The 14,534-nt window shown below is 41.0% G+C and overlaps 1 protein-coding gene across 2 annotated transcripts in view; it reads right to left on the bottom strand.

Annotated features, from left to right (window-relative positions):
• Window positions 1-9,158: 9,158 nt before the first annotated feature.
• The window catches only part of LOC142444989 (N-acetylated-alpha-linked acidic dipeptidase 2-like), a 69,259-nt gene continuing 63,883 nt past the window's right edge, over window positions 9,159-14,534 (bottom strand). For both annotated transcript variants that reach the window (XM_075546441.1, XM_075546442.1), the window contains exon 19: window positions 9,159-9,444. In XM_075546441.1, the coding sequence (XP_075402556.1) occupies window positions 9,255-9,444 (190 nt within the window). In that variant the 3' untranslated portion in view covers window positions 9,159-9,254. The remainder of the gene's footprint in view (window positions 9,445-14,534) is intronic.

Genomic DNA, 14,534 nt, shown 5'->3' with positions numbered 1-14,534 from the left:
TTAAAGTGATTTAGAGCATCTGAGTCTAAAGATGGGCAAAGTGTAACATGCAGTGAAATATACTCAGCCATGCTACAATGTGGATAAACCTTGGAAATTTTGGCATTAGACATAAGAACAAACACCCCAATTTGATAAAGTATCTACTACAGTAGGCATTTGTGTAGTTGAGATTACCGAAGGATTAGAGGAAGAGTTCTTGCTTACGGGGCAGTGAGCATATGTGAAGTGATGGAAAATTTATAAGCTGAAAACTATGATAGTTGTGCAGCATTTCTATAGGGTACTTGTGAAAGTAGCTGAAGTGACAAGATTTATATTTTGCCACACACAAAGATACCTTGGTAGGAAAGAAATATTTAGCATCCTTGGCACAAATCACTGACACTTAAAGACTACAAGTCTACCCAGAGCACTTTGGAATAGACCTGCTTAACGATTTGTGATGTTACCCATGGAAAGGCCCATTTGACACATCTCAACACAGGAGGCTGCCATGAGTCTGCTTCTATGGGCAACTGGTTCCCATGGAGTCAGTGTTGACTCAGCCAACCCTGTTGGATGGGGTAAAACTACCCCTGGGTTTCCAACACTTAACATTAAGGGTTTAGAAAACCTAATCTTTGTCCTACAGGGCAGGTGGCTTCGTAGTTAGCAACCCCAAGCATAACCACGCCACCCCCATGGCTGTTGCTTAAGTAAGACAATAGTAAAGGTGATAAACCGCAAAGAAAGGATCACCATCAGAAACACTAGGCAATACCAGCCCCTTCCCCCATGTGTTAGTCTGGGTGTACTACAGAAAAATCTGCAAACACGCATATGTGTATGAGGATTTTTTTTCCATTTTGAGAGCTCGTACAACTCTTACCACAATCTATACATCCGTCCATTGTGTTAAAACACATTTGTTCATATGTTGCCATCATGTTCACACTATTTTCCTTCTACTTGAATCCTAGGTATCGGCTCATTTTCCTCCCTCCCTCACAAACCCTGGTTAACTTCAAAATTATTTTTTCATATCCTACACTGACATCTCCCTTCACCCACTTTTCTATTGTCCACTCCCAGGGAGGGGGTTATATGTAGATCATTGTGATCGGTACCCTGGTATCCCCTATCTCCACCCACCTTTCCCTTGCCCTCCTGGTATCCCTACTCACTATTGGTCTTGAGGGGTTTATCTGCCCTGGGTTTCCTGCTCTTACTGATACCAGTGTACAGCCTCTGGTCTAACTGGATTTTTAAATTAGATTTAGGATCATGATAGTGCAGGGAGGAGGAAGCATTAGTGAACTAGAGGAAAGTTGTTTTTTTCCATGAGTGAAAGTTGTATCTTTCCTCTGTGCTATACAGCACCGTAACTGGCTCGTATATTCCTGCATCCCTTCTGAAAGGTCATGTTCAGTTGCTTTAGGTCTCCATTCTGCACTCTCTCATTCACAATATTTTTTTTATTCTGGGTCTTTGATGCCTGATCCTATTAACACCTCAATGATCACACAGGCTGTTGTGCTTCCTCCATGTGGGCTTTGTTGCTTCTCAGCTTGATGGCTGCTTATCTTTAAGACCCCAGATGCTGTATCTTTTGATAGCTAGGCACCATCAGCTTTCTTCACATTTGCTTATGCATCTGCTTTGTCTTCAGCGGTCATGTCGGGAAAGTGAGCATCACAGAATGCCAGTTTAATAGAACAAAGTGTTCTTGCATTGAGAGAGTACTTGAGTAGAGGCCCAGTGTCCGTCTGCTACCTTAATACTAAACCTATAAATATGTGTACATCTATTTCCCCATCATCATATATAAATATATTTACATATGTACATACCTGTATTTAGGACTCTAAATGCCCTTTGCCTCCTTGTTCTTTCCTCTATTTCCTTTTACTTTCCTCTTGTCCCACTATCATGTTCAGCCTTCATTTGGGTTTCAGTAATTCCTCTAGGTTACATCGCCCTTGATCAAGCCCTATCATGCCTCCTACACCATCCGTGCCATTGATTGTGGATCACTTGTTTCCTTGTCCCTGGCTTTGTTAATATCCACTTCCTTTACCCCGCCTCCCCCTCTCCCATATCCCCCTGGAACCTTGGCTCCCGTTTTCACCTCCAGATTGTTTATCCCACCTATCTTACCTAGATAGACCTGCAGAGATGATAATATGCACTAAAAACAAGGCAGAGAAAACCAATAAAAGAAAACAAAAAGGAAGGCCTGTAAAGTGTTCAAAGTCTGTTGACTTTTAGGTGTGTTTTCTGGTTGAGTCTGATAAGTTTGCCACATCCTGGCCCCAAAAAGCTCCACAAGGGGATGACTGGAAGCAAAAGGGGAATATGGCAGAGTGGCAGGATGCAAGCTCAGCACACAGAAGTCTATCAGACTGTTAACATGCATTGGACAAGATCATGGAATAGGGGATCAAAAAGGTGATACACCTCATAATAGCCAAGCAAAAGTTGAAATATCTAGGGATATACCTGACTAAACCCACAAGATTTGTCTGAGGAAAACTACAGAACACAATTACAAGAAACCATGAGTGACCTCAACAAATGGAAGAATATACCATGCTCATGGATTGGAAGACTCAATATAGTAAAGATGTCAGTTCTGCCCAAGGCTTTATATGTTTAATGCAATCCCGATACAATTACCATCATCTTTATTCAAAGAATTGGAAAAACTGATTACCAACTTCGTATAGAGTGTGAAGAAGCCTAGAATGTGGAGCTTTTGGGATTTTCCATCACCTGCAAATAATGATAGTTTCACCTCTTCCATCCCCTGTTGAATACCTTTGATGTTTTTCTTTGCCTCATGCTGTTAGCTAAGACCTCCAGTATGATGTTGAATAGGAGTGGGGACAAGGGTATCCTTGTCTGGTTCCCTTTTTCAGTGGGATTGTTTTCATCTTTTCTCCATTTACTACCACATTGGCCATTGGTTTTTCATATATAGCTTATAATGAGGAATTTTCCTTCCATTCCTATCTTTTTGAGTGTCTTAAACAGGAATTGGTGTTGGATGTTGTCGAATGCTTTTTTCTGCATCTATTGATATCCTTTGGTTCTTATAATTGTTCATGTTAATGTGGCAAATAATACTAATGGGCTTTTGTATGTTGAACCATCCCTGATATGAATCCCACTTGATCATGGTGTGTTTTTTGTTTTATGTAATTTTGTATTCTATTGGCCAGTATTTTTAAGGATTTTTGCATCGATGTTCATTAGGGATATTGGTCTGTAGTTTTTTATTCTTGTGGGATCCTTGCCCAGCTTCAGTGCCAGAGTTATACTAGCTTCATAGAAAGAATTCAGGAGTTTTCCGTCTTTTTCTAGGTTCTGGAAAAGTTTGTGTCACTTCTTCCCTGAATGCTTAGTAGAATTAGCCTGTGAAGCCATTTAGTCCTGGGTTTTGAGATTGTTTTAGTTTTTTGTTTGTTTGTTTTTTGGTAATCCCTTGATGGCCTTGTCTATTTATTCCATTACTATTGTCTAGAGATTCTTGAGTTCCATTGGGGATAGTCTAGGGAGGGATTGTTTTTTTCCACGAATTTGTGTGCGTGTCTTCCATGTTGTTGAGTTCATTGGAGTACAGTCCTTCATAGTATTTTGTAATTATCCTTCCGATTTCATTAGGGTCTGTTTTAATGTCCTGTTTCATCCCTCATCCTTGCTACTGAAATTTGTTCCTTCCTTTCTTTGGTTAGGCTTGCCAGCGGTCTGTCGATTGTTTTATCCTTTTGAAGAACCAACTTTTAGCAGCATTAATTTTTCCCATGGTTTTCTTACTTTCCCTCTCCTGAATCTCAGCCCTGATTTTTAATATTTTTCTTTTTCTATTAGTAGAATTGTACTGTTGACTGTCATTTCTGTAAATTTCCTGTTGACTCTACACTAGTTGCTGTAAATTTTGTGCCACCATAAGTCTCTCTTCCTTTGTTTGTGGGCATTTATTGCTTTGAAACTTCTGATAACTGCCTTTCTGTGTCCCTTAAGTTTTAGTATGTCATGTCCTCTTGTTGGTTTCTAGAAATTTCCTAATTTCATCTCTGATCCAGGCCAGTGCACACTCCTTTTGCAATAGCGAATTATTCATCCAAGAGAGTCTTATATAAAGGATAAGTGTACATTAAGAATGTACAACCAGTCCAGTCCAAGCACACCTCCATGATACGATCACTGTGGACTATCGGGTACATAAGCAAATGTGGCGAAGAAAGCTGATGGTGCCCGGCTATCAAAAGAGATAGCATCTGGGGTCTTAAAGGCTTGAAGGTAAACAAGCAGCCATCTAGCTCAGAAGCAACAAAGCCCACATGGAAGAAGCACACCAGTCTGTGTGATCACGAGGTGTCAAAGGGATCAGGTATAAGGCATCAGAACAAAAAAAAAAATCTTACCATAGTGAGTGAAGGAGAAGTGCGGAGTGGAGACCCAAAGCCCATTTGTCGGCCACTGGAGATACCCTTGCAGAGGGGCCTAGGGGAGGAGATGAGTCAGGGTGCAATGTAGTACCAATGAAGAATACAGCTTTCCTCTAGTTCCTAAATGCTTCCTCCTCCCACCCCCCAACCCTACTATCATGAATTCTACCTTGCAAGTCTAGAATAAAGTAGAGGATGTACACTGGTGCAGACAGGAACTGGAGGCACAGGGAATCCAGGGTGGATGATACCTTCAGGACCAGGGGTGTGAGTGGTGATACTGGGTGGGTAGAGGGAGAGTGGGTTAGAAAGAGGAAACCGATTACAAAGATCTACATATGACCTCCCTGGGGGACGGTCAACAGAAAAGGGGATTAAGGGAGATGTCAAACAGGGCAAGATATGACTATAAATTATCAAGGGCTCATGGGAGAAAAGACCTGATGCCAAGGGCTTAAGTGGAGAGCAAATGCTTTGAAAATGATGAGGGCAATGAATGTATAGATGTGCTTTTCATAATTTATGTATGTATGGATTGTAATAAGTGTTGTATGAGCCCCTAATAAAACATGTTTTAAAAACGGGGGGGGGGGGAGTATAACCAGTCCAGTCCAAACCCATAAGTCCAATATAGCCCATATGTCCAATACCAATATATAAATTCCTCTTCAGACTCATGAAACACATGCCATGATGCTGCCTATTGCAGGAAGATCACAGACCAGTGGGTAGAAAGGCTTTGGATCCAGTGGCATTGTAAGCATCTCAGTGCTGGCAGGGGTCTCCACGTGGCTTCTCCAGCTTCAGGGCTGCATCCCTGTGGCTTCTCAAGCTCCCAGGGCATACACCATGTGTTTTGTCAGCGTATCTCCAAGGGAGTGAATCGAGTTTCTCCCACCTCCAAAGAGGAAATACCAGATCTCCCAGAATTCTCAGGAGAAAGCCATGCCTACACAGAGGCTGGGCTTTCTGTTCCCCTGAATGGTTAATCTCCAAAACACAAGGTGCATCTCTGAGTCAGCTTTGACTTGACAGCAAGTTTGTCTTTTAATCACTAAAAGCCAGACCTGCTAGCACAGTCAGGTAAATATCCTACGTGTGACTTCTGAACGTTTGTGCTTCACTGAATAAAGATCATTAGAGTTGAAGGGAACTTTTAAAATAATTATTTCTAAGGAAACTCAAGCCCACAGAAATGTAGATTTACTCAGCGATAGTGGCATGACTCCTGAGTCTGGTATCCTTTCACGCAACACTTTAAAGCAAAAGTTAAGATGCATACTCATCTGTATCCAATAATGTGTTGATAGTGAAGTTATGAACTGAAGTTTGGTGAAAAATAATTTTACAGAAATTAAATTTTACATACATATTGTATGTACTAAGAATATATGCATGCCTCTTTAATCAGAATGGATAAAACATTTAAAATTAATATTGATGACTCAGGGTCATTGCTATGAATGACACTGTATTGTGAGGGAAACAATGGATTCCAAGTGTCAATATGGACATGGGGGCTTCAAAACAAAGTGGAATTAAAAGATAATGAAATTTGGGGGGGAAGCTCCAAAGAACTATAGGAAAGTTGTGTGTTTCATCGGTGCTATACTGAACCCTGACTGGCTCATCTCTTCCCTGTGACCCCTATGTAAGGGAATGTCCAATTTTCTACAGATGGGCATTGGGTCTCCCCTCCATCCACCCCGCCCCCCCTGCCCCAATTCACCTTGGGTATGGCCTTGTTCTGGGTCTTAGATGCCTGATCCCTGATCCCATGGACACCTCATGATCACACAGGCTGGTGTGCTTCCATGTGGGCTTTGTTGCTTCTGAGTTCGACAACCACTTGTTTATCTTCAAGTCTTTAAGACCCTAGATGCGATTTTTTTAAATGAGAATTAAGAATTTGAAGATTTGTTTAGCCACTTTTACCCCACACTTACGTATTTAGTAGAACTGATAATAGCCAACGTGTGGGTATCATTGACTCTCTTCCATTTCAAGGTGATTTCACAAGAAAAGGTGAGTTGTGCTGGGTTACTTGGCAGAAATCTTTTTAAAAATCAAATGTATAGTGTATAGTTTGATAGGGTGAGATAGTTTATTGTGCCAGCCTGGCCAAAGAACACAAGTGGGATTAATTGAAGGGCGGAGAGATAAGTGGCTCAGTGAGCCTCACCTTTCTTGTCTCTCACTCTTTAATCATCATACCATTATGCAGCTGCCTTGCTTGTTCTGTCCCTCAATTTAAAAGGCACACTACCTGTGGGACGCCTAGCTTGTGGACTGTGTGGCTGTAAGTTGAGGTCCCTTAAGACCACAAGAATGAAATTTACATCTCGAGCTGAGGACTGACAGTTTGTGACCTGCCTGGCTATTTTGCTGCCTGTGCTGGGATAGCCTAGCTCGCTCGCGCTCTCTCTCTCTCTCTCTCTCCTCTCCTCTCTCTCTCCCTTCCCGCCCCCCCCCCCCCCCCCAGAGGACTACCTGATGGCCCTCAAGACTTGAAGGACTACCAGTGTCTCACAACTCTCTGACGGGAGAGTGTAGCACTGAGCCATGTGTACTGCTTTATAATTTAACTGTTCATTTCTTGTTCATATCTATAAATAATAAATATATAATTATCAGCAATCTGGTTTTATCTCTCTAGAGGACCCTAACACATTTTGGTACCAGAAGTGGGATGAGTTGATTTTTTTCTAAGGGCTCAATATCCTCCTCTTCTATAGGAGAGAAGGCTCTCCTTTGTAGCACAGATGGGAGTTTTCAAATCCATTAGTCTGCACCTGAGGCGTGGTTCTGAGATCATCCCTCTCCTTAATCACACTTTCCATTTTAAGAAGGACCAACCAACCAGCTTCCCTATACTTGTCATCCTTACAAAACTCCTGGAAAATATCAAAGGTACGATCACTCAGAGCCTCTCCTTTAACCAGCAACTCATCTATCAGTGGTGCTACTTTAGGTATTTTTGCTATTTCACACCATGGATTTTGAAGAGTAGCAGACTTAATCCATACTTTGGGATGTTGAAGTGGCCTCACTAGTGCTAGTGTTAAGACTAGTCAGGCTGGAGAGCCAAGTCAAGAAGCCCGTATTTATGATTTTATTTCTCTAGAACCACTCCTGGTACAAAAATGTGTTAGGGTTCTCTAGAGAGATAAAACCAGATTGCTGTTTTATATATATATATACAGAGAGAGAGAGACATATATCTGTCTAACACATAGGGTTTAGCAAATGTATATACCTATGTAATCAAATGCAGATCATGATATGGAATGATTTCATCCCACAAGATGCCTCTTTCCTCTGCATTCCATCCATTCTTCCCCACTTAGTCCAGGCACTCAGTGATCTTAACTTCTAAGACCTACCGTATATACTCGTGTATAAGCTGAATTTTTCAGCACAAAAAAATGTGCTGCAAAACGGGATCGGCTTATACACAGGTCAGTGGCATGAATGGATGTCATCTGGTCAAGCCGGACTAACAAAAGGAGGAAATCTCATGAAGCCTGACATAGAGTTAATAGCAAAGTGGGTTCGAGATGCATGGGAAGACATTCCAGAGGACATGTTGCAACGTGCCTTCCAGAAATGTAGTTTTAGTAATGCTGTGGATGGCAGTGAAGACTGTGCTTTGTATGAAAATGACAGCAGTGATGGTGATGATGGCGATCTCAGTGAGGACAGCGTCTATGATGACCTCACACCAGCTGAAGCTCTGCATTGGGATACGGATGATGATGAGGAATCCAGTTTTGAAGGATTTTAACTACATTTTAGCTTGGTTGCTGATTGAGCTCAGGGAATAGTACTCTTAAGGTATCATTGTTGATCCCTTACTGTTTTTGTTGAACCTATTTTCCACTTACTATGCTGGTTGACAAATGATAAATGACTTGTCCTTTTATTTATGTTTTTTATTTTCATTTGTTTTGATTATTGAAACTCACCAATAGCTTCTGCATTTTCCACCTTAGGCTTATACTCAATCAGTTTTTCTGGTTTCCGAAGTAATAATTAGGTACCTCGGTTTATACTCGGGTCGGCTTATATTCAAGTATATATGGTAGGTTACTTTTACCTCTTTTAGAATTTCAAATAAAGCCAACCATAAATTCTGTGCCCTTCTGATCTGGTTACATTTTACTCAAAAGTGTTTGCCAATATTATCATGTATTCAGTTTCTGATGCTGAGTTAATCCCTTATAAATATACCACTATCAATCTGTTGTTAGACATGTAGGTTATTTCCCCTTGTTACTAATGTGTGTAAAAGTTTTCTGTCACTGCGCTTTCATTTGGGTCATAAAACAGATGAATTTTTTACCGTATATACTCAAGTATAAGCTGAAATTTTCAGCACATTTTTAATGCTGTTTTTGTGGTAAAATTAGGTGCCTCGGCGGATATTTGGGTTGGCTTATACTCGAGTATATATAGTAACTTTATTTGAAATTGTAAAACTATATCCTCAAGTGGCTGTGCTATTTTACCTTCTCAAAAGCAGTGTCTGGGAACTGAAGTTCCTCACCATATTTTATTTTAGTGTTTTCATTACTTTCTACCAAATGACTGCAATATTTTGGTATTGTGTTAGACTAACAGTTGGTGATGTACTCATGCATTTTTATAGAGCCAAAAATCGCTTTGCAGATGAACAGTAAGAAGTCTGAGATCAAAAGATGACATAAAAAGGAAAATTTGCAAACACTGAGTTTATGAGTTATCCAAAAAAAGGATGAATTTTGTCATCAGATTTTCAACGGCACTTTCAACATTGTAAAGTGCCACTTGTTCGAGACGTTGCTACAGCACTTCCGTCAGCGTCCCTGCTGCAGCTTGAACTACAAAGGCTGCGGTAGAGATTTGTTTCCTTACTTCTGTCCATGCAGAATGAGGGTCTGCTTTATTTTCAATATCAAACATAGCATCATAGATGCCAGGAAATGATTCTCCAGCATATTTGTTGTGGCTACTTGGAGCAGAGATGATGTGCCTAGTTAAAAAACAACCACCAGATATAAATATTATTTTACAATTTTTATATTTAGTCATTTCTTCTGTTAAAATACATATAAATATAAAAATATCTTCTAAAATTCACTTATTATTCCAATATGAACACGTGTCATGGATGTGAGACATCTAATTTTAAGCAAAGAAAGACAATGATGCAACTGCTGAGTCAGCTCATGAACTGTATACCTTGTTGCCCTCTCAAACATTTGATAGATATACATTTTATTATTTAAATTGACCATTTTCACTCATAATCCTAAACCCATCATCTCCTTCCTCCATCCTCAAAGTCAATAACAGCTCAATGAGTGAATTCTCATATCACATTGATTTCTTCCATGCCTTACATTTTGATGATCCTGGTTCTCCCTGGACAACCAATGATAATTTCCTATCTCAAAGGCAACTGATTAGAAATCTGAATTCCATCTGACAACTTAATCCCTTCTTTGCTATGTAACCTAACATGCTAATAGGTCCCTGGGATTAAGACAAGGATATCTGGGGAGTGGGGGGCTGTGTGCTGACCACAATCTTTGAAAACAAGGACAAGAGGTATTTTAGAATGTATATAAAGTGCTCAGTGATGAATAAAAGAAAAGGAATATATTGGCTTTTGTTGTGATCATTTGTTAATCATTTTATTGGGAGCTCATACAATTCTTATCACAATTCATTCATATACATCCATTGTATCAAGCACATTTGTACATTTCTTGCCATCATTCTCAAAACATTTGCTTTCTGCTTGAGCCCTTGATATCAGCTCCTCATTTTTCCCCTCCCTCCCCAAAATCCCCCTCCCTCATGAACCCTTGATAATTTAAAAATTATTTTGTCATGTCTTACACTGACCAATGTCTTCCTTCAACCACTTTTCTGTTGTCTGTCCCCCAGGTAGGGGGTTATATGTAGATCCTTGTAATTGGTTTCCCCTTTCTACCCCACCCTCTCAGTGTGGCCACTCTCACCACTGGTCCTGAGGGGATCATCTGTCCTGGATTCCCTGTGTTTCCAGGTCCTATCTGTACCAGTGTACACCCTCTGATCTAGCCAGATTTGTAAGGTAGAATTGGGATCATGATACTGGGGGTGCGGGGAAAGAGCTATTTTTAAGAACTAGAGGAAAGTTGTATGTTTCACCGTTGCTACACTGCACCCTGACTGGAATTGTGACTCATGGTGAACCCATCTGAAAGAATAAAACCACCCCCCAGTAACTGGGATTTCTCCCAAATTATCTCCCCCAAATATATGCCAAACCTAAGATGCTGCTTGGTACACATGGTAAATGACTGCACACTTGGAAGTCAATGAAAACAGGTGACAGGTTAGGCTGCCTAAGGGTTATCAGCCATCTAGAGCAATCAGACTGTATGGTCCCACCCTAAATAGGACCCCTACCTTCTGATAAAGGTTGTGGATTTGTTCCCTTGAAGGAGAGCCCAAAGCCTAGGTCAAGCCCACTCACCAAAGTTGGGCTACCATATTGAGTTCAGGGTCCGCCCATCTTGTCACATGTGTAACCCTAATCTCTCCCCTTCCTATTGCGTGTACACCCCCTAGATTTTCCCCTCCTATTGCTTGTGTTGCCTATAGCACAACCCCTTCCTGTTGCATATGTCATCTGTAATCAGCGGGGCTTACACACCCCTGGGTCAGAAATAAATCTCTCCTCCCACACCTCCACGTGAACCACCAGGAAGGGCTAATACAGCATGGTACCATGAAATGCGTCTGACTCCTTTATTTTACTCTCTCCTCTCTCTCTTATTCTCGGACTTTACTATAACCCTTACATATCATAACCATACAGTTGTGCCTGTGAACCCATGATAGTGTTAGGAGCTGTGTTCCCTCACAAATAACGGACTCATTTGCCATCCAGTTGGTGCTGACTTTATTGAGACCCAGTAGTTCAGGGTAGAACTGCCACTGTTAATTTCCATGACAGTAACTCTTGACAGAAGTAGAAAGCCCTGAGGTAGTTAGTTTATTATGCCAACCTGCCTGATAAACACACGTGGAATTAATTGAAGGGCAGAGAGATAAAAGGCTCAGCGAGCTGAGCCTTTATGGTCTCTTGCTCTTTGATCATCAGATCTGTGTGCGGCTGCCTTGCTTGTTCTGTGCCTCGATTTTCAAGCTACACTACCTTTGGGACACCTAACCCGTGGACTGTGTCACTGTAATTTGAGGTTCCTTCAAGACTTGCTTTGCCACACCTTTGGAATGTGTATCTCTTGAGCTGTGGACTGTCAGACCCTGCCACCTGGCTGACTGTGGGTGACCTGCCTTGCTGTTTGCTGCCTATGACCGGATAGGCAGAATTACTTTACAGAAGACTACCCGGTAGCCCTCAAGACTTGAAGAACTGCCAGTGTCTCACAGCTGTCTTACAGGGGTGAGTTGCACTGAGCCGTTTATACTGTTTTATAATTTAATTAACTGTTTATTTCTTATGTTATCTATCTGTACAAATATATATTTAAAAAGTATTAGCATTCTGGTTTTGTTTCTCTAGAGAACCCTAACACAAGCCCCATCCTCTGAGGGGAAGCTGGTGGTTTCACACGGCCGACTAGCAGGTCATAGCCTCATTCATAGCCACTGCACCACCAGGGATCCTCCAAAACTGCCCCCGAGGGCGATACTCTTCCTGGGAACACATCACTAGGTCTCGCTTCCATGGAGCCTCGAGGTGGGTTTAATCCACTAAACTTTAGAAGTTGAGTACTTAACTGGTTATTGAACCTCTTTGAGGTTCAGTTTTCACATTTGAATCTTCATGTGAATGTTCAAAGGCCATTGAACAATGAACACTAACATCAATAGGGATTTTTTTTATGGTCCTTTTATTGGGGGCTCTTACAGCTCTTTTCACAATCCATACATCCATCCATTGTGTCAAGTACATTGGTACCTTTTATTATTTTATATTAAGTTGTAGGTGCGTACCTAAATGCACTAAATGGGTATTAAAATTTTATACTAAATGCCTTTATTTTCACAGAACAGAATAATAGGATTATAGGAGGGCATGCTGAATGGGCACTGTCTCATATTTTACATACTTCCATGCCCTCTGAATTTCATACACTGATAAAAACATATTGCTTATAAGTATATAAATATACACAAAGTCAATAAAATACTAAAAGTCTAGATATGTATCTGACTTTTTTGTCCAATTGTGTAACTACTTAATAGATGACTGATGACTGATTTTTATTTATATCAATGAAGAAGTAAACACTATCCCTATAGTTCATAATTTTATAAAAACAGCTGTAATTTACTGAGTTCAATGGTATCTGAGCTAAATCTTCTACATGTCTTAACTGCACAACCCTGTGTAGTGGAAGCAAATAGCACCCTCCCTTTACAGCTAAGTCCACACAACTCACTCACAGCAAGTAATTTCACTCGTTCACACAACTCACAGCAAGTAATTTCACTCACTCACTCGTTCACAGCACTAACTCATAGCAAGTAATTTCACTCACTCGTTCACACAACTAACTCATAGCAAGTAATTTCACTCACTCACTGCCACTGATCCGATTCTCACTCAGATGAGCCTTAGAGGACAGAAGAGAACTAACTGCCCCTTTGAGTTTCTAAGACATTGGCCTCATCTTGAACAGCTGAGTTTTAGAGACATAATTTGCCCAAATCAAACTCCTAATACAGCACATCTGAACACTAACAGTCTATGGTTATACTGATTTAAATGTCAGCACTAATCATTAACACTTTGTAAAAATGGAAGCATATTAGAAAGTTCTTTCCCATATTAGTTTGATGGCAATCTGCCTTGTAAAGTAGCAATTATCTTTATTCTAATGAGGAAATCCTGGAAGTAACTTGCTCTAAATTATGTTAAGGGACTAAGAACATGGGGTTTTTGATTCTAAATGCTATTACTTTTCTAATATCCACCCAGAAATCACAGTTTATGGATTGAATTGTGTCCCCCTCCCCTTCAAGAAAAAACTGTGTTGGGCTCCTAACCCCTTTACCTGTGAATAACCAACCATTTCAGGGGAGACTGTGTCCTTAACCTAATCACGCATACATGACATAAGAGTCACCCTAAAACTCACTACTTTTGAGTTGATTCTGACTCACAGTGAGCCTGTACAGGTTTTCTGAGACTATAAAGTTGATTCTGACGCACAGCCACCCTATAGGATAGCGCAGAACTGTCTCCGGGCATTTCCAAGACTGTATACTGTTAAGGGAGTGGAAAGCCTCCGCTTTCTCTGAGGAGCAGACTGGTACTGCTGTCCTTATAGTTAGCAGCCTAATGCACAATGCACTAGGCTCCCAGGGCTCCTGAAGTAAAACCAAAGCTCATTTTCCTCCTGTAGGTCTGCTCCTGGGTTTGAACTGCCAACCTTTTTGCATTCTACCACTTACCCAAAGGCACCACCAGAGAACAGCAAGCACAGGGAGGGAAGATAGATGCTGCGCCATGCGAAGACTTCTAGGAGGTGAGGAATGCTAGAAAAAGACAATGATCTCCCTCTCCCCACTCCCACCCCTGCCCACCCTCACCCTCCTGAGAGGGAAGTGAGAGAAGGAGCCTTTCCTAGAGCCAGAGTCCTGAGTCTGGACTTCCAGCCTCCTGAACTGCAAAAAGATGCGATGTTTTCTTTCAGTCTCTCATTGGTGATGGCTTCATAATAGCAGCTCTGGGAAATGAAGACTAATGGGATCCTAAAGAATTAGAGACACCCAGAAGTATGTAGTCCAGCAGCTACAGAGACCATGACACAGGTTTTTGGTTTGTTTTTTCTCATCTGTCTCTAGAGGAAACATAATAACCATCTTCAAAAACCTAAAAAAGTTATGTGGAAATTGATCCACATCTGGTTGAATGGGGAAGAGAATAGGATCAAAGAGGTAAAGAAATATAGGGAAGGATCTTGCAGATCTTTGTGAAGAAAATTTTACAATCCTTTCTGAAAACAGAAGGGGCTTCCTCATGAAGTCCTGAGCTACCTGCCCTTAGAAGTACTCAGAGTCTGACCAACAATCTGAAATGCAACAGAAAGCATTCAA

Source organism: Tenrec ecaudatus, chromosome 4 (assembly GCF_050624435.1).
Source record: "Tenrec ecaudatus isolate mTenEca1 chromosome 4, mTenEca1.hap1, whole genome shotgun sequence".
In the NCBI taxonomy this organism is placed as follows: domain Eukaryota; kingdom Metazoa; phylum Chordata; class Mammalia; order Afrosoricida; family Tenrecidae; genus Tenrec; species Tenrec ecaudatus.
This window is presented reverse-complemented; position numbering and strand designations above follow the sequence as displayed.